Here is a 22,392-nt window from a genome sequence, read left to right as displayed (position 1 = left end):
ATTTGTATGCCACCATGTGATTCTTCTTTGGATGTTCCATAGATTGTATCATTTCTTTTTGCTTCAGGATGCTTCCAGAAATGACAACAAGAGCATTAATGGCATGTAAATTACTTTTCACAAGTCCTGATCCAAATATCAAGTGTATCTTTGTTCTTTATTTGTTAGCGATAACTGGCAGCAGATACAGAAAAATAGAAAAAAAGGAAAGAGTATATATACAGGATATTCTTAATATCCTGCGGCCTAATTTCTTTTTCCTTTTCTATGCACAGTTCGACGGACTCGGACTAGGAAGAGTTGATTTTGGTCATATGCAAAGTCCGAAGATGATCGATTATTTTCTTGACTTGAAACTTGATCATCTACGATAACTTACACATTTAAGAACCAAAATAAATGTCATAAAAAAACAAAAAAAACAGTGGATCCTGTATCAGAAATTTCAAAGATCCACACAAAACCAAAAGCAGTCGCTGATGAAGTGTGTAAGGATACATTCAAGAAGAAACATATGAGCAAATCAGCAACAAAAAGGGCATTCCCCAACTTTGCAACTATTGGTTGCGTTTGCTCCCGTGACTTCCACAAAAAATATACAACTTGAATACAAAATGGAACAACTGTACATTGATACACTTGCGACATCGTGAGATGCTAATTTTATGACTTACTGATTGATTTGCTCCCCTAGCTTACAATGTAAGAACTCCCAAACCCATACTCTTCTCGAGGGTTCAAGAGAAAAAATATCTACTGACTATCCTGTAATGCATTTCGTGAGCTTTGCCTAAGGTTTGATCGATCAGCATTCACAGTGAAACACAGCATTGCCGAAACAACCAATCTTAGGTGCGATTTTTTGGACGTCTGTATCATTAAGTGTTGTCATGTTAAGGGTTGATGTGAGAAGCTTATCCATCATATTTCCTTTAGGGGCCTCGAGAATGACCTTTGGAGGAGACAAAGCCCACTGCATAGCCCAGATTGCAAGTGGTCTCATGTAGATCAGTGAACGGTAGCGGCCGTCTGTTGTCCATCCCTCAGGAGTTTGAAACCAGTACCTGAAAGACCAGGAAAAAAACATGGCTAGTCAATGCCACCACTACAAGAAGACAATCTGCAACAGCATAATCCAAAATCATGTTAAAATCAAGCTGATAGAGAATGAGATATTTGCAATGGAAATAGAACTGAAGTGTCCTTGGATGGGTGCAGAACTGAAAGAACAACCAGCAAACCAGCCAAGTGTATGTGAATCCATATAATTGTAACAGATAAAAGTGTAATAAGTACCTTGCCGGGAAATCACACAAAGTTTTGCCTACTGTGAGGATTAATAGTATAGCAGATAGGACAAGAAAATGCAACACTTACCCAAACCCTTCCTCCGACCAACCTCCAGTGAAAATCCCTTCGGCAGTAGTAAAAGCTTCATGATCCATTCCATGAAGAAGCATGGTGGCTGCCAAACTATATGTGACACCAGTCCATATTTCTCGTGATTGCATGCAACATTCATCAACCTTTCCATTTGGGTTCATCCCATTGACTGCTCCCATGCGCCCTCCTCTGACCTTCATCACATTAAATTCAAATATTGTCTGAAGAGTATTTCTAATTTTAAGTTCGTCAAAAAGTGGGGGCAACTGTGAAGACGCGGTGTACCACTGTCCTGCCAGTTGATCAGCCTGTATAGAGCAGCTGTTGCTGCTGTTTCCACTGTCATAATTGAAATATGATCCATTCCACAACTTAGCTTCAAACACGGGTTTGGCTTTCAGAAATTTAATCTTACATTTTTCAGCAAATGCCCAGTCACCAAGGTGCTCTGCCATTGATGCTGCAGCTTGGAGTGCAGCGAGCCATAGACAACCACAGTAAGCACTGATACCATGAACCGTCCATGCATCGTATGTCTGATCAGGGAATCCATCATTCTCAATGAGGCCATCACCATCGCGATCAAATTGTTCCATATAATCCATAGCAGCACAAACTGCCGGCCAGACATCCCGTCCAAAGGACATGTCTCCTGTAGCAGCAAAATCCCTATACACCTGGAGCACAAACTTTGGGTTGAGATCCTTCCATTTACTGGTGTCATGTATATTGTAGGAATTCATCTCATTCCAGGGATCGTGAGTTCCTAAATCATGGGGAACAGAACCCTTGACTTTTCGAATTCCCCAGCTACCATCATTCAGAAATTTGACTTTTCTTCTGTCTTCATGCAACACAGCCCTGGCAAAATCATGTTGAATGGTCAACTCTATTTTTGGAAAGAGATCCAGAAGAGCGAACGAAGCATAGAAGTGTACATCATATGTACACCACATAATGTACTCTACTCCTTCCAAGTACAAAAACCTCCCAACATTTTCAGGGTTGTGCTGCTGATGCAGAACGTTACCAGTCTGTGCAGAATCAGGGCCACACACATCGTCGTTATCAGCCAATTCTTGTACTGAAGTTGGTGAGAAAAATTCCTCATTGTTCAAATTGCTGTCTGTAAAAGTTCTCTCCACAACCATATTAACAAGTCTCTCTTTGGAAACAGATTTCTCATCCTTACTTTTTGTGGATTCGTGGCAGTCGGAAGCAGCGCTTAGGTTCTCCTCAATTATTGGGGCTTCACCATCTGCATTAATTAAGGTATTACTAGCTTGGAGCCATCCATGACAAGCTCTCTAAAAAAATTGAAGACTTGAGCAACATGTTTACCTTCAAGCAGCCTAATGAAACACTATCATACTAACACATGAAAAATTATTATTATTTAATTAAACATGTCTACAACTGCCAAAAGCTGAGGTCACTGAGAGTTAAAAAAAAGTTCAGCTCTTCTACATAAAATAAGTTAACATGTGGGGGACTAAGGAACAAAAAGAAATAGAAAACATACAAAAGTACCTGTCCAAACTGTTCCTCCGGCAACTAGAAAATAAAGCTCATTAAAAAGAGTGAACTTGTACCTGCCAAATTGATCAAGATTTAAATTAGATGTAATTATGATGTAAGGCAATCCATGTGCAACAAACTACTTAAAAGATCGAACACAGTAAGTTATATATATATATATATATATATATATATATATATATATATATATATATATGCTACAAGAGTCTTGCTACTCTTAAATATGTTTTTGGACAATACTGAAGTTGCCAAATATTATAATATGCAGGATCACAAATGCAGATGTCTCATAGAACCACATAAACTGGAAAATGGAAAGAATTTTTGGTCAACAATATCAAAATTACCAATCAGGAAGTTTTGCATTTTGAAGTATTGGATTTTGCCATTTTTCAATCTCTTCCTCCCACAACTTGTACTCTGTAACATAGGGGAAACGTTGTCAGAGTCAAATAGCTAAAACTAATAAGCAAACTCTGCCAAACAGTCCTGTATTGAGTATAGCCACAATATATATAAATGATTATTCAAGCAAGTCAACACATTACCAATCCCAATATACTGCAAAGAGTAAATGACAAATTTCCGATAACTGAGAGATCAAGCTTATTGCCATGTATACGTACTCTTTAATGCATCATGCACTAGGTTAATAGCCGATCTTTCAGAGGCACCATAAAATTTTGTATATCTCCTGTAAGAGAAAAGAAAGGAATAAACAAAAATTCTACAATCAAAATTGGGAGAAGACTTTTCTCTTAATAATCAAAATTTAGAAAAGGCCAACTAGAGCCAAAAAGCTCAGCAGCATTGCTGACTGGTGTGCCAATGTTAAAATTTGAAAAACACACTTCAGAATCCAAGAAACAACCCTGATTCTTTAAAATTCAACCTCAACTTTACTCGTACATATCCTATCTTTGTCAAGGAATCTCACTCTAGGAACCTCACATGGTTAATACTTTATTAAAAGCTAAAATTGTGTCCCAACTTATACTTACATAAAAGGTAGCAGTGGATCTCTCCTTGCAACAATGAACATCACAAAGATGAAAATATGGCACCATCACAGGTTCTAAACTCAGACACTCGCGAAAAATGACAGTACATACAATTGGTTAATTATGTACACGTCTAATCACATGTCTCAAAAATATGTAGATTCAATTACACTTAAACACATGTCTAACCATGGTGCACGAAAGAGACTATTGTACATGAAAAAAACAGAACTTTATTGTCTGTTAGAATTGTTAACTGGAACGAAAAAAGTCACAAAAGTTTTTTGTTAAAAGAAAAAAATAGCACAATGAGGATGTATGACAGCACCTATGATATGTACATCCCTTCTGAAACTTCACTTTTGGAGATGACCATGCTAAAGCAAATACAGCCGTGCATCTACCATGTGGTTCAACCCATGTAGAGGCTGAAACTGCCGCACAAAGGGTATCACCAACAGAAGATGGCACACAAGGGCCAGCTCCAAAATTTTCCCTCTGAAATTGCCCATCCTTAACAAAAAAAAATCACTGATTAATTCACTGTCACTAAATGTAATTGCAATCAAAGTGTTTTTTTTTTTACTCAGAAAAAACCACGGGAAAAATCCCATATAATCAAGAAAAATAAAAGAAAAATAATGAAATGATCAAATAAAAAAGGTGGCAGTTTAAAATTTATAACCAAGGTTGTGAGCCAAAGAAGAATTACTTGCACCATTGTGCCCCACATATCCCTGGCTGTAACATAATTTTCCCCACAAAGTCCAAAACTTGGCGACACAGTAACAGTAACATTCTGAGACTCACATGCTGCAATAGCAAATGTTACAGGAGGATTGTCCTTCGTAGTCCTGGATAGAAACATATAACCAGAAATTGCACAAATTATATCTATGAATAAAAAAATGAAATAGAAGAAAGAAAACAAATGAATAACTACAGAAAGACTATGAATGACCTTTAGCCAGATATAGACACTTCCATGAACGTAGAAAGCAAGAAAAGTTTCTAAAAAAGGAATATTTAGGTAAAAAGAGAGTAGTAGGTGAGGGAGAGGGAAAGGGTGGTGGTTTCAAATTTATGTTGCCATTGGAATGGTCACAAGAAAGATCTGCTAATCAACTGTCCTATAAGACAATTAAAGGTAGATAACTTGCTTGTGGTGTAGAAGCACCCCTGACACTCCATCATCGTCTCTGCACATATCGTAACAAAGCATGCATGTCAATCATAAGAATTACTTGGAGAACAATTAAATTCAAAAACTTGAACAGCATAACACTCACATGAATGGCTCATTGATATGGCCACCTGTATGATGTGAAACTCCTCCAATAGAATTCTACCCAATACCAAAAAATGGCATTAAAAACTAAACATGAGAGGTAATTTGGAGGATTAGCAGCTCAAAAAGGAAAAAAAAATAGACACAGAAGGTTCACCAACCGCCCAGGTCATCAGTAAGCTGACCTTTGCCCTTTCCTTTCCAGTATTAACTAGCTACAAATGAGAAGAAATAAGAGATTACAGATGTTACCAACAGCACAAAAATAAGCCAAGGAGAACCTCATAAAAAACTCAGTACTAGCATAGATGCAATGCAACAATTTTCAGGCAGCAGAATAACCTTTTCCTCACAATGAGGTGACTGAAAAGTGAAAACAATCCATAACTAAGAGAAAAAAAATTCTGTATCCACCACAAATAATCCATTTTCAGATTTTCTATTGCTATAGTTAAGGTTAAGTGCTAAATCACGATTGAAGATTTATATTAGTATGCATTCTATCATAAAAATATATTTTCCATATAAAATGAAAATAGCACAAACAAGCTCTGTTTACATCCTGCCAGAGTCAAATGGAAAGTTTGCAACTTTCAGGAAGCCACAAAAAGGGCACCAAAGAGGACAAAGGTAATTTGCTCAAATACAATTGAAACATAAAGCACATACTGTGTAAACAAATACAGCTGTGGGAAGACTACTTTCATGATAATCATGAGGTATAAATGGCGATATTTGGCGACATGAGATTTTGAGGTCGGGGTCTGGTTCACCTGGAGGAAATAACCAATTGCATTTAAATACCAGAAGCAAAATATAATAATGATTTAGGCATTACTAATAGTAAGCCACATCTCATATTGATAGAACCAAGATTATTAAAAAGAAGAAACAGTGGGCTGTCAGTGGCTAAATAGTGGTGGACAGTGTCAAACCTTTCTTGGCTCAACATCAATTATCATTACAGGTGAAGTACCTAAAAGAAAGTGCTGACTCTATTAAATGTAACTACAATAATACCATCATAAACAGTCCACGCCCTGGGGAACAAAGCATGATATGTGGAGTGTTGACCACTCAAGTTCCAGTCCCATGAGGATATACCAAGGTCACCATTTTTCCTGAAATGTTTGCAGAAAGTCAAAAGAACCAGTAAAACTTGAAATTTAAGAGATATCTAGACCAGCAAACTTCCATTTCTCATATGCTAAAAGAGCATGTAACAAATAACATTAACAAATTTCTATCTCAATGGCCAGCACAAAATACATCATATAAATTTTGATATATACAGAATCGAAAAAGTAAAGGTGTAATCAACACTCAACCACCAGGAGCAAACCTATCTGTCTGCAGTAACAAGTTTTTTTATGTTTTGCCTACACTTTCACAACCAAGAATTTTTCTTATTCTTTTAGGGACAGTGTTTCTTTCTTGCACCTTAAAAAATAATATTACATTTTATTTGGAGTTGAGTATTTATTTAGCATTTATACTTTTTGTTGCATGTGTTGGAAAATCCACAACACAACATGTTGACATGGCTGCTTGCCCATTAAGAACCTCAATATAGAGTATGGTAATCATGTTTAGTGCATGATAAAAGTGTTCACTAGATAGCGGATGTCATTACTCATTCACGACGGATTTGAACATGCACTACACTCTGCCTAGGTTACCTGCAATTTGAATTTGGCTTGGGGATAATATGTGAATTCACGTACAGGGGCCTGCTAGTTTGTACCTAATACAAAATCAATGATTGTAATCTACGAGAAATGTCTACATATTCAATAGTGTGGCCACCTCAATCGATTAAGTATCTAAACTTTGGCCTCCTATTCATTCACCAACTCTTCCACCACTACAAATTATTTATCCAAACAAAACAAGTTTCCTTTAAGCTAGTAACTGAAGTTACGTTAATAATGGGAAATATACATGCCCCTCACTGCAAATTTTAATACTATTAATTCAAAATTGAAAAAATAAAAATTTCTTGTTAATCAAATGAAGATAGATGCCAATGATAAACATATAATTATAGATCATATTTTCTACGTCTAACTCTTTTGGCAATACTTGTCAATTACATCTCTGGCTTAATCAAACATTTAATTAAAAAATTAAACAAAAATTGGTCAGTGGGCACATAATTTTTAAGATATTTTAATGATTTGATCTATGTAGCCTAAAAATATACCATAAGAGAATTTTTAAATAGCAAAAAAATTATCAAGATCATAAATAACTCGTCTAGAAAAAAAATGTACCTATGTATGGATATAAATCTCTATATATAATTGTACCTATAGTTATATATAGAGATTGTTTCAGTGACTCGAATCTTGGTCATAGAAATGTATTAAAACTTAAAAGAGAAATTTATATTCATACACACATCTGCTATTTATATTGGCAACGAAATGTGTTCTTTTTACAAAATTTGATCATATGCTAAGGCAAAACGGAAAAAAGAAGAAAATCTTTACAACAAGTAAACAGAATAAAAAACTATGTTCAAACAAGAAGTGAGGAAAAATCCCTACTTTAATCCTTCATGATGCCCTGGGGCTAAAACTGATGAGTACTTCTTTTCCCCCCCATCTCGAGATATAAAAATCTGCACATTTTGTATCATGAAACCATGTCATTCATCTTCAAATTGGCAGAAAAATGTCTGCAAGAACTGAACATTTATAGCTTAAAACTCAGTTAATTCAAAAATGCCTATAGTTGGCATGCCAATTTCCTAAGACAACAACATATTGGACAGTTTAAAAGAACACTGAAACCAAAAGTTCCAAGACATGGATAAATAGAGTTTTGTTAGAAAAGATACAAGTGACTGCCTTCACACTAAACTCAGGTTTAGAATAAAACTGGGACAAGTTGTATGAAGTAAGACCAATAAGATTCATAGAGCATGAAATTAAAGGTTTGATAATATTAGCAAGAATAACTATCCTATGGAATTTAGGTGTGCCTCACCATTCTAACTTAACATTTAAGATGGCCTTCCCTTCATCATTTAACCCACCAAAAGATGGAATTTCGAGAAGAGGAAAATTTCAAGTGACAATGACATCAAATATTTAAGAATACTTGGTCTGGAGTTACAGCTAGTAAGATAATATCATCCTAGCACCAGAAAATTAACTAATTCCTGACCACTATCAACCAGGTAGCTACATAAGCCAAGAAAGCAGGGAAATAAGGCTTAATCAAACAGATCACCATAATATATATTCTAAGGCATTGACTCCATCTTCCCACATTATCCTTGTCCAAGCAACCACCATAACAGAGGATACTAATTCCAGTACAAAAAGGATCACTTTTCAACAAGAATTCATTACACCCAATGGGATTTCAATTGTCAAGTGAGAACTACAGTCAATGAAACAGGTTGTGACTCCCTCATTGGATGAAAAGTTTAATGGTTACCTAACTACATACAGACATATTGGATAATGAAACTCGCAAATTAAAATTTCCTTGGTAAAAGAGAAGAATTTGTCTTCCAAACAGCCTTAATATTCTATATGTTGATACAACCATATTTCCCTCAGCAACTACAAAAACAACAATTTAAAACAAAGAAAAGATGGGACAGCCATGAAAAAGCAAAATGCCTTCCCCTCCCTCAAGTGATAAACCTAAGAACTTGACAGTTTCTCAACAAACTCTGTACTTTGTGCCTCTCTCATATGCTATTTCTTATTTGTCAATGCATGGGAAGGGCCAAAAGGAAGAGCAAAGCCAAAATAAGCTCTGCCAACTAACTTTCACCTTTGTCAGACAACTTGCTATTTAATAAAAAATTGGTAGGTAATACATTACTTTGCAGTTCTTCGGTTCACAATAAATTCAAGTACTAACGTAGAAAGTAATTAATCATATGGCAAAACCAAAATGAGTAAACAGTCCAGAACTGCAAGTGGACAACAAATTTCCATTTGGACAATTTCAAGAAAGGAAAAAGAAAAAAAAAGAACTGGACAGGAGGATGTCAGAAAAACTGATACTTACAGAAAACTGATTTGCCATGACAGGGGATGTTTCACATGAACCAGGGATTATTTGCCAATGTTTAAACTCCCCTCTAAATCCTCTTGAGATGCTGCCACTTCTGCAAAATGAAATAAAATCATGAGATATAACATTTGCAAAGGAAATTTTCTAAATTAAAAAACACATACCCCATTCCTCCAAGTGGCACTCCTTGTGAAGCTGTAGGTTTGCATTGTTCTTTTGTGAAAGGATCAATTGGTGCTTTCTGTAAAGCAAAGATCATAACTCCAAATTAAAAAAAAAAATCATGTGCCTTAAAAATTCAAAAAGAAACCAAAATCCAAAAAATTACAAAAACAAAATGAGTATTTTTATGATACATTAAGTCAATAGATGAGCAATAGGTTGCTGAATTTACCCTTCCCTGAGAAGCTTCCTCTCTAACATATGACCAAAGACGAAGACCAAGGCGCAGCTAATTCAAATATTGATAACATATATCAGCAAGTTCATCAATAAAACTTACTACTAAACAGCAATGTTACAAGCTGACAAAGGTTACAATCATTGTACCATTCTAAATGCCTCCATGAATGTCACACTAAATTCCTTCAGTATGTTAGCATGACTGTTTAACCTCCTCCTCCATGCATGTTCTGGTGGGGCGCCACCATCGAAATCCAGCTACAAGTATATCCATCAATGAACAATAGCAAAGGCTGTCATCACGACTTTGGTTAAAGAAAACGGTCAAAGACCACTAAAGAACTACACTAAATGTCGAGATATGGAGAATATTAGATAAAGCTCGGTAAAACCATTTTCCAAGCCTAAAAACAGATATAAAACCAAATCCGAAAGCAACTTTGAAAGGGTAACTTCTAAAAGTATTGTTACTGGAAGAAGTAATGATCAATGGAAGATTTCAACAACTTAGAGAACCAAAGAATAGCCTCACCAGCAGCAACGTAGCTTGGCTGACATACTCATCTGCAGGCCATGAGCTCTTCTTGTGGTGAAAAAGGTGTCCGGTCACCATCCTCGCCTCAATCAAAGTGTCACGCCCCAATATGCTTCACATTTTTACCAAGAAAATTATACCATGCATAAACCACCACTTCAAAATCAATGATTACAAAGCTAAATATTCATTTGTATTTACAATAATAAACTTCATTATCCTGAAAAACAAGCAGGAACTCCTTGGCAATCCTACTTAACAACAAAAGTCGCCTCCAGATCTAATACAAATCACGTTTGAAAATAAATGTGAAATCAAAACACATCAATAATCGTACTGAGTAAAAAGCTCCAAAAATCATAAAAAAATCTTCAATACTCATAAAACATTTTCAATCATTATATACTAACACCTTTAATAAAATTTATCAAATAAGTATTTATAATCATTATAGAAAATAATAATTTTTATTCAATAAACAAAATCATGCATTAATTTCATGCAACACATTTCGATCATGCATAAGTTTCATACAACATGTCTCAGTTATGACATCCACATATAACATAGGCGTATATTAGACACTCGATGATATACTCTCCCAACAATGTATGAAGAGACACACGTCACGGAATGAGTTCTATATTCTCACACCAACGAACGAAAAGATCTCATATTGCACTATCAACAATGAATGAAGTGATGTCCTTAATGTATTAAAGTGGGGACAAGTTTCTCCCAACAAAGGATGAAGAAACCTTCCATCGACCACACCCAATAGCCCGCTAATCCCCGAAATATGTCACCCAATCAGTATTGGTCTTTGTGCCTTCGTAGGACAAAGTCCTCATCATCATATATCACAATCATTTATTTTCACTTGTCATGCTAACATTCAAATAAGTCATACAAAATATCATGATAGATCGTGCATCGTATATGACATGGGAGACTCCATCCATCGGTGGCTCTACGATGCGCCCATAGCTCTTTTCGAAGGGGGCACTCCTAACATGGATCACATTTCCCTCGTGATATCAACAATACTAATAATATGCATCATATCATCAATCTTAGTGTCAAATACCATCTAAACTTGAAAACCATTAATCATTTTCAAATTTCATGGCATAGCTTTAAATAAGGCTTTAGAACTTGTTGAATCATAAAACAATTCTGAAATCCAAAATATTTCTTTTTAACATGAATCAAACTATCAAATGATTTATAGATGAAATAAGTCAATCTAATTTAGACACGAAATTCTAATGAAGTTAACAATAATAAGCAAACTAATTTAATCAAATAAATCAACAAATCACAATAATTAAACCAATTTAAGGAATCATGGACAATGGCAAATTTTCAAAAAAATCATTAATTTTGCTTATTAAACATGATTCAATATTTAAAATGACAACATAATTCAGGCATCATGATTTTAAAATACAAGATTATTTCAATACCCAAAAATCTTTAATCATAATTCAAAATTTTTAAATAATGAAGTTAGCATCATCATACCGACTCTTGAAGGTCCCCCTCTAATCTGCTTGTACTGTTAAGTTCCGCTTGACCCTATTGATCAACCACAGAGAAGTCTGGGCAGCATATAGGAGAGGGAAGTGGGTTCCAAAGTAAATATTTTTTTTTCGAATTAATTAATTATTCAACAATTACTTTCATTCCTAAATTGTCTATACAGTCAAGGAAATAAGAATAAATAATGTTAATTATTTTTTCCTTAATTAGATTGCTCAATCAAGGAAATAGATTAATCATATAAGGTAGAATCCTAATGTGGAAGTTTTTTATTTTTGGGACGAGTGGAAAAATCCTGGTTATTACATTACTACCCCTAAAAAACATTTGGTCCCAAGATATGATTCATGTTAAAATGATGTTAAATCAGTATCACTCATAATTAAACTACTTAAAGAAAATTAATATATTACCTTTAAGTCAATGGATAAATCCAACTTAAGTTTAAGATATTTGGGCGCAAATGTATCTACAATTGAGTTTTTTTTATAAAAAATTTTGCTCCAAATAACCCAATTAAATCAAGAAGCATCTCAAAACCTAATTCATCCTTATTTAACATACTTTCAATGACAACACAGAAGCATTTCAAACGATCTAAATCTCTCTAACATCTCAGATAATTGCTACATTAAAAAGATTAATATTATGTTTAATCCTCATTAGAATCTCACTGCTGTGTTAGTCTAATAATATCTAATGATTGATTTAACATGTATTAAATCAAAACTTCACTTTTCATAAGCTAGTTATATGTACAAATCAGATTTAAATGCCAATGTGCGTGTGTCATGCATCATCGAATTTATCTAATTGTAATAGCCTAAATATGATTAATGTTAGAAACAACAGCCTTGTATATCTAGATGATTGTAATACACTTCAATAATTATCCCAACTTAAAAAAGAATGTTTTGTATCAATAGTCGTAAGCACAAGCACCTTTGTATTACCATGAAAACTACGAAAAACTCTATAATGTACTCAAAATTTGTTAAGACTTCACACCTTTGGAAGCAATTGATACTACGGTCTCCATGCAAGTCCGTACGAATAGGCAGAGGATCAACAGCAAAGTTCAAGACACCAGTGACCTAACCGACCACAGATAAAAGGACCATCACAAACTCTCCAACAAAACGTGCTTCCAATCCCCCAACCGCGTCGAAGGCGATAAATTTCGGGCTGACGCGCGTCCAAGCCGTAGACGACGAAAGCGTCGCGGTCGGCAACCGCCACCGGACGAGGCCCTCCTAAAGAGGGAAAGGGAAGGGAAGGGGAACCTCAGGGCGGGGTGACCGCTATTTACTGTGGTTTATGACGGAACGGAACGTGGCAGCTTGCGGGGCGCCCACGTAGGCGACCCGGACACACTCGTTCTCAACAGCAGCCCGAAACTCGTAAGATGCAGACTGTTTGACTAAGCGGACCCTACCATTTTGATCCAATTAAGATGCATATTGCGAAACTAGTCACACGTGCGGGTAGAGAAAAGCGTCCTTATTAATCGAGCGTATTCGTTAATAGGCTTTCTTGAGAATTGTAGTTTGTTTTTCTACTTGCTTTCATATTTCGCCCAACTTATCCGAGTGGGCTCCACAGTGTTCGGCCACTTACAATGCAGATTGTGACGCGAATAACGCGTGTAGAGGTTGGGTTCGGTCCCAAGTCGAGCGAGACAGCTATTTCATTGGCACGGGGAAATTTTCAACCACGTAGTCATAGTTGATCAGGTGATCACTGACTTGAATGATCTCAAATTTCTGGATTCCTTTCTACTTCAGATGATGCCAACATAGAGAGAGAGAGAGAGAGAACAACCTTTCGTGGAACTCAACTTCAATACCAAATGGTTCCTTCACTTTGACTTTTGACTGATTCTTGATGGATGAAGAAGTTTCCATAACATCATAGCAGCATCAGGTTTAGTGTCTGTCACCTCGCAGATTTATAAAATAAATCCTCGTTTTATCATTCATAATTGATAAAAACATTTATCTTTGAATTTAATTTAATTTTTTATTTTTTATAATATTATATATTTTTATTAAAAATTAATAATATTTTTTTAGTATCACAAGTGATGAAAAAATATACTTCATCCATATTTTTTTTTTTTTAGTATCTAGCTATATAAATTACACCATATATGAGTTGACTATATAGGCTGTACTATATTTAATCATACGGGTTCAATCGTACTTGATCACATGTCTAATCACATGAACTAAGTTATACTTCATATAGATTGAATCATACCAAATCACATACGTTATATCTAGCTACATATGCTGTATCACACATGACTATATATGATAGGTCATGCCTAGTTATTAAGTTGAATTGATCATATTTGATCATTTGGATTAGATAATTACATTTATCATTGGCATTACTTTTCAAGTTGGTGATGCTCAGATTTACTGGTACAATAAGGTCACTATTCTGGAGCTCTTTCATCGTCGCCGAAGAGGGATACAAGAACTGGAATCTGGAATAGGATTCAAGTTCCTCGTATTGGAAATCAAGATGAGATGTCAAAGTTCTTGCTGAAAGAATCCTCAAACTCTGCACTCACGGTGCGGGCAGTGTCATTCCTATGACAACGACCTGCATCAGCACCGGTAAGTCTCCTCACATTTCTGCATGCTACTCAAAGTAACCCTCGTCAAGAACTCATATTTAGTCGATAAAAATGGACAAGCCATTACAAATGTTACAACGAAACAGCACTTCAGATGTCCCTGAAGGAATCAATTCTGATCCAAAGGAACTGAGGAAAAAGCAGGCACCAATATCTTTTGCAGAACATATTCCAGTGATGACAAGGGAACAGAAGGCATCTTCACTGCTCGTTGTCTGACTTGGTTCATGGTAAAGGTTTAATGTCTCACTGGAGCTTCATAGGAGCAGATTCTTTGGGTTTTGATCACACTCCAGCTATTTAGTCTTAGATAATTTGATACATTTATAAGCTAACATTTAAGCTTCGTTCAACCTGCAAATGGTTATTGGTTTATAAACATTATCAGCAGTTGCATATTTGCAGCATAGTGAAATTTCTGTGCAATTAACATAATCTCAACAGTATGTGATGCCACCATTCATCTCTCTCTCTGACTACTGCGGCCCTTGCAACACAGACATGGAGCCTCTTCATCTTGATCCCTTCTCTCCGATGACAATAGAGGTTCACTGAACTCATCAACGTTGATGCTCTGTTCCTGTGAGACTTGGCTTGAACAAGTGCTGCTTTCTCTCCCACCATACTTGTGCAGGAGGTGCATGCTGTTGAAGATGACAAGAAGACATGTGCCCATGTCAGCCACTACGGCGGCCCAGAGAGACGGGAGACCTCCGAACGCCAGGCCGAAGAACAGGAGCTTCACGGCCAAGGACATGGCCACGTTTTGGTAGATCTTCCTGAGAGAAGATCTCGCTAGTTCCACAGCTTCTGGTATCCTTCGGAGGTCATTTGACATGAGTGCGACATTGGCAGTTTCTGTTGCCAATGCTGAGCCCGAAATCCCCATGGCGACTCCCACATCGCTTTCCGTGAGTGCCGGTGCGTCGTTGATCCCATCCCCGACCATTGCAGTCAAACCCCATGTCTCCTTGAGTTCCGCAATCTTCTTCATCTTCCCTTCAGGTGACAGACCTGCTTCCACCTGCACGTTCTCCCCAATCTGCACAAACAAGATTAAGTATTCATCTCATTAGCTCTTTCTGAATGTTATGCAGCTGTTCTGCTTGATTTGTACCTGTTTCTGGACAAGTTCTGCAGCTGCCTTTGAATCACCAGTCAGAACAATGACATGAATCTGTTGTTTCTGAATCAACACAATGCATGTTAGAAGAAACAACAACAAAAAATCTTTCACCAAATCCTTTGGGTCCTGTTACCTTTAGTTCCTGAACAGCTCGTGCAGCTTCTTCACGGAGTTGGTCTCCGAGGCAGAAGTATCCAATGCACCGATCCACCATGCCGACGTAGCTGATGGTTATACCTGCTTCATTGTCACGAAGCTCATCTGAAATTAAGAGATGCGAACAAGCTTTAGATTTTTGGGTTACTGTTTCTGAGAGTAGACAAGTGCTATTACTTTCTCTCAGCCAGCCATTGCTGAGGGCTACTTCTGCATTTCCAATCTTAACATAGCAATCATCTACAAATCCAGCAATTCCTCCCGGGATCAAGTTGAAGTTTCTGACTTCACTGCTGGGTTTGACACCACGCACTCTAGCATACTCTACCAGAGCTCTTGCCATCGGATGGCTGGACATGTTCTCCAAGCTTGAAATCCTGTAGAGTCAAGAGAGCACACCTTGTGTTAAAGACAACCGATGCAGTACATCTGTTCACAAGACCGTGTCGATTTACCAGTGCAAGAACTGTCTGATGTTTGCGTTCGGCTCCCAACACTGCACTTCCACCACTTCGAATGCTCCTTCTGTAAGTGTTCCTGTTTTGTCGAACGCCATGGCTTTCACCTTTGCCAAGGCTTCCAAGTAATTCCCACCTTTGAAGATGAGACCCATCTTGGCAGCTGCAGAAAGGCCACATGCTTTGGCTACTGGGGTTGAGATCACCAAAGCGCATGGGCATGCGATCACAAGCAACACCAAGGCCAGATAGATCCATTGACGGAGAGGATGAACACCTAAAATCCATGGTATGATTGCAGTTCCAGCTGCTACCAAGAAAACACCTGGAAATTCTGAAAACAGTAAGAATTTCTTGTCCTGTGGCCAAAGCACTACTAATATAACCTTCATGTTAACGAGCTTAAGTAGAGGGACGAAGTGTCATTATGCCATAAGAATCAGACTCTGTTCTAAGATCTCATTCCTTTTGAGTTCATCGACTTCTTACGCACATCAAAAGCTTCTTACAAACCTGGAGTATAGTACTTTGCAAACTGTTCTATGAACTCCTCCATGTTTGAACGCCGGTTCTGTGCATCTTCTACAAGCTTAACCATCCTCGCAACAGCAGAATCCTCTGCTACTGCCATCGTCACCACCTTGATGAACCCTGCCAAGATCGTAATAATATGAGCTCCAAGTTCCTCAAAGAAAAGGATATGATTCGTAAATTTGGGTGGTTCTTCTCGATATCGAAGTCGGAAACAGACCAGTGAGAACCGTCGTTCCAGACCATACATTCGAGCCAATCTCTTTATCGACCGGCATGAACTCTCCCGTCAAACTGGATTCATCAACCGTGCTTGCTCCAGCCACCACCGCACCGTCAACTGGCACAAGCTCTCCTGCTTTCACCGAGACGATTGCGTTGATCATGATGTCCTTGACGTGCACGGTTTCTCCAGTCTCTGCAATGACTGCAGTTTGGGGTGCCAAGTTCAGCAACGATTCCAGTGAAACCCGAGCCTGGAGAAGCAAATTAAAGGATTTATCGTTGACGATCTGCGTTGGAGAGGCATAGCTTTGCATTTTTCGACTACTTAAACCTTGTTGGTAGACTTGGATTCCAGCCACTCTGCTAAGGTGAAGAGGAAGACTATGGAAGCTGCCTCAAGGTAATCCCCAAGCCCAATTGCTCCAAACACTACATCATCATCATCGTTAGACACAGTGATTGGTCCTTCAAAGCTGATTGAAGCTGATTGAACTGCTACCTGCAGTCACCATGAGCACATTAATATCAAGCACACACCGCCGTAGAGCCGCCACGGCGCGCCGCAGCATGTCGAGGACTCCGACAGTAACTGATAGCAGCGCGATCCATATCAACGGTGGGAAGACGTAGCTGCACAAGGCCACGAGCAGCAGCGCTCCGGAGGCGACGACGCTCTTACTCGGCCATGGTCGACTCTCGATCTGCACTCTCCCGGACTCCTTGATTCCAGCGTTCAGATGAGCCCCATTCAGCGCACTCACTGGTTTCAGCCGGTGAAACATGAGACCTGGCGATCGAGACAAGCAGCGTGAAGCAGGAAGAAGATGAACCAACGAGTTATACCTATTCGAGAAGCCGGAGCTTTTGCCGGATCGTGGACAACGGTGGCTGTCTTGGCCAGTACGTTGACGGATACGTTCTCGATGCCTTCAAGATGGTTCAGAATGCGATCGATCAGCTTGATCTCCGAAGAACAACAAATACCCAAGACGGTGAACGTGGTTTTCTGCACGGCTGAAGGAGGCCTCGCCTCCATAGCATCTGCCATGATTGCAGCAAAGAGAAGGCACCGAGATGATCTTATCCCACAGAAGGTCTACCATGCCTGTGAGCAGCAACGTCAGCGTTGACTTATTTGATCTGATATCCAATAAATGTACCAGGAAATGGCCTTCTGAGCCTCAGAAGGCTATGAATTCTGTGTGTTTTATGGTTGAATGAGATGTGTCATGTTAAATATGCATATATATTAACAAGTTCCTTCTCATCCACGCTAACCTTTAATCTTTGTTTTCATGTGTTTATGTGTTGACAAATCATTCTTATTTGTTGATAGTTTCTGGGAGTCTTTATCTCAGGCAATTCATTGTGCTTGGAGAACACCTACTCTGCACTGACATCGCTACCGAGAAATAAAATATATTATCTCTTCAACGACCAAACATCAGAAGACATGGATGTCCAGCTTTCCTTTCTTTATATCTCGAGGTGTGGTTGGCCGGTGGTGTCTCAGATCCTTCAAACTAGTTCAGCAAGAACATGAAAATTGCATATTTCAAAGCCTGATGGATGTCAAGCAAGGCTAAATATTCCAATTATTTTCTCTTAGGAGCAGCATTTCTCAGAAAGAACTACTAAAGTAATCTTCGTTGCTGCCATTGGACGTAACCAGAGAATCTAGAAAAGGTGAACATGGTAGGTTTTGAGGTTAATTGTATCCTCTGATATCTCCCATTAATGATTCCTCATGCAAACCCTTGGTCACTCTCTCTTCCTCCTTTTGTAGAACAATCAACAGGAAGCATCAACGGAACATTGACTGCTGCAATGATATCTCAGAGAGGCCTGATACATATTCCTTTTACTTCTCTCTTCGTCTACAAGGGTTTGAGAATCTCAAAAGGACGGACCACAGCGCTGCAATTTATATTCTCCATCTTCTATCCGATTTGTGTCCTGTAAAGTCCTGCGACTGGCTTGCTAAGATTGAACAATTAAGGGATCATTTCCTTGCGAAGAGAACTGATAAGAAAAGCAAGTTCTGATTGATAGTTCAGTATGGAACTGGTTCTTGTTATCCTAAGTGTTTGATCCTTGAACTATCTCAAATTTATTGCACACTCAAGGGATCATTTCTTTCATCGGAGCATATTACTAATTCTGAGGAAAGTGGGTCAAAGGAAGGAGGATGAATAGGGTTAATGGAATCTGGCCAGCAAAATTAGTATTCTCTTGCCATCATCATATGACTAGTGTTCTAAAATATTCCACTGGTTCTCCACTATCACCCTTCTTCCTGCTTTGATATTGTTCTTGTGCTTCAGTGCTTTTTCTTCTCGATATAATATATATCCTTTGTGCTGGAAATGAGAAGACATGACCTAGCAAAGAGAATACACACAAATTTATTTCAAGGAGAACAAAGAGTGTGGGTTCAGGTGAAACGAAGAGAAAGAGGATGCAAAGGGAAGATAATATCCTAAAAAATCTTCTTTTCCTATCATACTTATACCTCTGCCTTGTAGAAAACTCATCAGCAATTCCAAGCTTTACCTTACTGTCATCATCATTTGCTTTCAGATTTAAGTTTATGCAGTGCAGCAACCAAGGTAACAGCTCCGCTACATGTTGTGTTCCATGCAGTAATCTTTTAGTGGTCAATGTCCCCATGAAAACCACTTAATGCCTATTGAGATGTCAATAGCTACTAAGGAAAAAAAAAAAAAAAACGGAGTTGGGCGAGTTTTTGAAAAAAAAATTCTAATTATGAGAATTTATGGAAGAGTGATTTAATTTTATAAAATTCTCATATAGTGTTCAAATCATTGTATCCTTGTTTTCGTCGGCCTCGTCACTGTCTCCACTGACCTCACTAATCCTGTCCATACTCGTCTGTAACTTTTGCACGAGGAAGAAGGGGGTACAAGATCCGTTGCCGATCTAAACTCGAGCTTAGTCATCTCATACAAGGTCACTCCACTCAATCCTACCAATCGACTCTCGTCGTGCTCGCATATAACCCTCGCATGAGGAAAAAGAGAGCTCGAGGGTCGTCACTAACTTTATAAACCTCACTAGCTTTTGTTGATTTCGTTATCACCTCCACACACATAAGGGTAAGTCAGACAAGGGTGATAGGTCCATGGAGCTTGTGGTGACACCTACGCCCCCTCTTTACTAGTGTAGGGGCTACTGGGAAGCATAAATAAAAAGGTGTAGATAACAGTATAGAACGAAAGCGATGACAAGTCTGGTGGAGATTAGGAGCAAAATGATTGTTTACCAAAAAAAAAAAATTCTATGAAATTTTTTTAAAATTAAGACGCTATGCAAAAATTTCTCAAAATTAATTTTTTTTAAAAAAAATCACCCAAACAAGTTCTTGAATATGCATTCTATTCCAACCTAGTATCAAGATGATTTACATATGCATGAAAGGAAAGGAGATGGTGAACTGCATATTTGTAGTTCATGTTCCATAATGGATTACACTCCAGCAGAAACAAAAGTTGAAGTCAAATAGCTAAAGTTTATGCCTTGGTTACTAGTTTGATTAGTGACATCAAACTTTAGCTCACAGGGACAAAAATGTTCCTGTCTAAAATCATGATAACAAATCATGTTTTGTTTGTTCATAACACAGAGACCTAATTACTTGTTCTTTAGTGAACTGTAGGGATGTCATCTATCATTTTGTCACTGATACTGCAAGGCTAGAATAAAAAATAAATTACCTCCTTCCAGCTGAGATATAAAACCTGGTAATTGGTGGAGAAATAATGCAATAGCAATGCTTACACATCACAAGTACCAGCAGATTGACTGATGACCTGACAATGTCAACAGCACAGTAACTTTTTGAATTAGTGAATAATTTTACATAAATCCCTGCAGTGTTTTTTTTTAATCATAAATAATTATTTTATTTTTGGTCGAACCATCGTTATCTTTGTTATCGCCTTTGTTATATAATGCCTCTACTCAACGCTCTTTGTTATCGCCTTCTCTCTTCTCTATCGGATCTATCTTGGAAGAGGTCATCATCGTTGTGCCCCCACCTTGTTTGCGCGAGAATCATCATCGGCATGACCTCTCCTTGTTGGGACGAGGATGAGACGAATAGAGATGAATTTAATAAGATAAACGTGATTGATCTCGCATGAGGATGAGGTGGGTAGAGATGAGCTGGACAAGAACACGATGCAAGATAAAGACAACGGTGTAAGAGCGTCGCAATCAGCAATTATATCAAAAAAAATTAAAATAAAAATATTATAAAAAAATTCTAAGGTTAATTTTTTTTAAAGAATTCACCCAACATATCATTCAACCTTAAGCTGAGTCTACTGATATCAAGTGGATCACCAATTAGCTCAGGAATTGCAGGAAGTCAATAGCCCCAGCAATGGCTTGCAGGATCAGCAAAGCGGCAGCTTTTTGCCTGCGTCCAAAGATGTCATAGACTGATAGTGTGGCAGCCTCTTTAAATTTGCAGCAACACCTTTTTATTGCTCTCTCTCTCTCTCATTGTCTTCTGTCATTGCATTCTCTCTCACATGAGGGCAGAAAGAGACCCAACAGAGAACTCTCAACGGTTTCTCCAGTGTTGCAAGGTTGTAGGATGGGCAACTGCACTTCATGCAGCAATTATTTAGGGTTTCTCGCCCTCCGTTTAGCTTTTGGTTCAACCGGAAAGGAGGATTATCGATGGGTGAGGGAAGGAGGGTTGAGTCAGCTAGGCAGATCCCCCATGAGTAAACCTGAACCTTCAAAGCCATTGGTGAGCCACAGATCAAGTGATCATAGTGGAGGCATACAGCAAGAAGAGTTATGATCACGGTGGCCAGTCAGCCGCAAATGAGGTGGCCGGGGGCATTCCAAGTGGCACATCCCATATGGTGGCATCATTTATGACATGGCTGCATGCATGCCCCATCTGATTATAAGGATAACATGAACCTTCCACATCTATATATATGGTAAAGAAAACACCACGATGGTGGCATTTGAGATGCAGCATTGCAGAGGCACACACTCCAATGTAGGACAGATACTGAGCACGAACACAGCAACGCTGCTCCACTGTTTGCTAGCTCCATTCCTCAGAGAATTATATATTATACATAAAGGTTGTGCTCCGATCCATACAAGCATGGCAGGTCTCCATCTTTGGCAGTGCAAGTTCTTCTTCTTCTTGAAGTTTGACGTTCGAGTTCATCATCATTTTGCAGCTGAAGAGAACCACGCAGTGAGTAAAGGTAACAATTCCTTTGAGCTTTCTGCATGGAAATAGAAATCTCTTGTTCTATTCATTGCTAAAAAGTGACCATTTGCTCACAATCTCATACTAAATGTCTGTTAGACTCAGAGACAAACATAAATTATACTCATGATCAGAGTTCAAGCAACACTTTGTTTTAAGAGGAGAAGATTGCTTACACTGACCTTACCCAATCTTTGTATCGACTTAGTTAGAACAAAAGAAGACCAACTTGATGTGCATTAATTACTATTAAGCAACCTA

General features: G+C 38.0%; 2 protein-coding genes across 6 annotated transcripts; both read right to left on the bottom strand.

Moving 5' to 3' along the window:
- Positions 1-581: 581 nt before the first annotated feature.
- Positions 582-12,877, bottom strand: LOC135671813 (uncharacterized). 5 transcript variants are annotated; one of them, XM_065180043.1, is made up of 20 exons: positions 12,737-12,873; positions 11,711-11,764; positions 10,184-10,298; positions 9,799-9,909; positions 9,644-9,700; positions 9,414-9,490; positions 9,244-9,343; positions 7,761-7,834; positions 6,232-6,332; positions 5,881-5,984; positions 5,373-5,426; positions 5,213-5,268; positions 5,084-5,122; positions 4,636-4,777; positions 4,252-4,436; positions 3,549-3,616; positions 3,270-3,342; positions 2,914-2,975; positions 1,378-2,641; positions 657-1,064 (listed from the first exon to the last, which is right to left on the bottom strand). In XM_065180043.1, exons 3-20 carry the CDS (start codon positions 10,262-10,264, stop codon positions 806-808), a joined length of 2,907 nt encoding a protein of 968 aa, XP_065036115.1. In that variant the 5' UTR covers positions 10,265-10,298; positions 11,711-11,764; positions 12,737-12,873; the 3' UTR covers positions 657-805. The 5 variants fall into 5 exon arrangements, with proteins under 5 accessions (XP_065036116.1, XP_065036115.1, XP_065036114.1 ...); XM_065180042.1 differs by having other exon boundaries at positions 11,711-11,787; positions 12,737-12,869; XM_065180044.1 differs by lacking the exon at positions 12,737-12,873 and having other exon boundaries at positions 582-1,064; positions 11,711-11,818.
- A 1,843-nt stretch (positions 12,878-14,720) lies between these two features.
- LOC135671814 (cadmium/zinc-transporting ATPase HMA2-like) lies at positions 14,721-18,012 on the bottom strand. Its single transcript, XM_065180045.1, has 10 exons — positions 17,712-18,012; positions 17,368-17,628; positions 17,200-17,297; positions 16,864-17,119; positions 16,626-16,763; positions 16,110-16,437; positions 15,832-16,031; positions 15,632-15,759; positions 15,490-15,558; positions 14,721-15,414 (listed from the first exon to the last, which is right to left on the bottom strand). Exons 1-10 carry the CDS (start codon positions 17,914-17,916, stop codon positions 14,833-14,835), a joined length of 2,265 nt encoding a protein of 754 aa, XP_065036117.1. The 5' UTR covers positions 17,917-18,012; the 3' UTR covers positions 14,721-14,832.
- Positions 18,013-22,392: the final 4,380 nt, after the last annotated feature.

Source organism: Musa acuminata, chromosome BXJ1-4 (assembly GCF_036884655.1).
Source record: "Musa acuminata AAA Group cultivar baxijiao chromosome BXJ1-4, Cavendish_Baxijiao_AAA, whole genome shotgun sequence".
Classification (NCBI taxonomy): domain Eukaryota; kingdom Viridiplantae; phylum Streptophyta; class Magnoliopsida; order Zingiberales; family Musaceae; genus Musa; species Musa acuminata.
This window is presented reverse-complemented; position numbering and strand designations above follow the sequence as displayed.

What these genes read in the sequence shown, in the direction of transcription:
- LOC135671813 (XM_065180040.1), bottom strand. Translation starts at nt 10,264, where the DNA reads ATGGTGACCGGACACCTTTTTCACCACAAGAAGAGCTCATGGCCTGCA. An exon ending in TCATGGCAAATCAGTTTTCT is followed by an intron (nt 7,835 to 9,243) that starts GTAAGTATCAGT and finishes CAAAATGTGCAG; the next exon opens with ATTTTTATATCTCGAGATGG. An exon ending in GGCGTGGACTGTTTATGATG is followed by an intron (nt 5,985 to 6,231) that starts GTATTATTGTAG and finishes TATTTCCTCCAG; the next exon opens with GTGAACCAGACCCCGACCTC.
- LOC135671814 (XM_065180045.1), bottom strand. Translation starts at nt 17,916, where the DNA reads ATGGCAGATGCTATGGAGGCGAGGCCTCCTTCAGCCGTGCAGAAAACC. An exon ending in AGCTCCGGCTTCTCGAATAG is followed by an intron (nt 17,629 to 17,711) that starts GTATAACTCGTT and finishes GGCTGAAACCAG; the next exon opens with TGAGTGCGCTGAATGGGGCT. An exon ending in TGCAAAGTACTATACTCCAG is followed by an intron (nt 16,438 to 16,625) that starts GTTTGTAAGAAG and finishes CAGAATTTCCAG; the next exon opens with GTGTTTTCTTGGTAGCAGCT.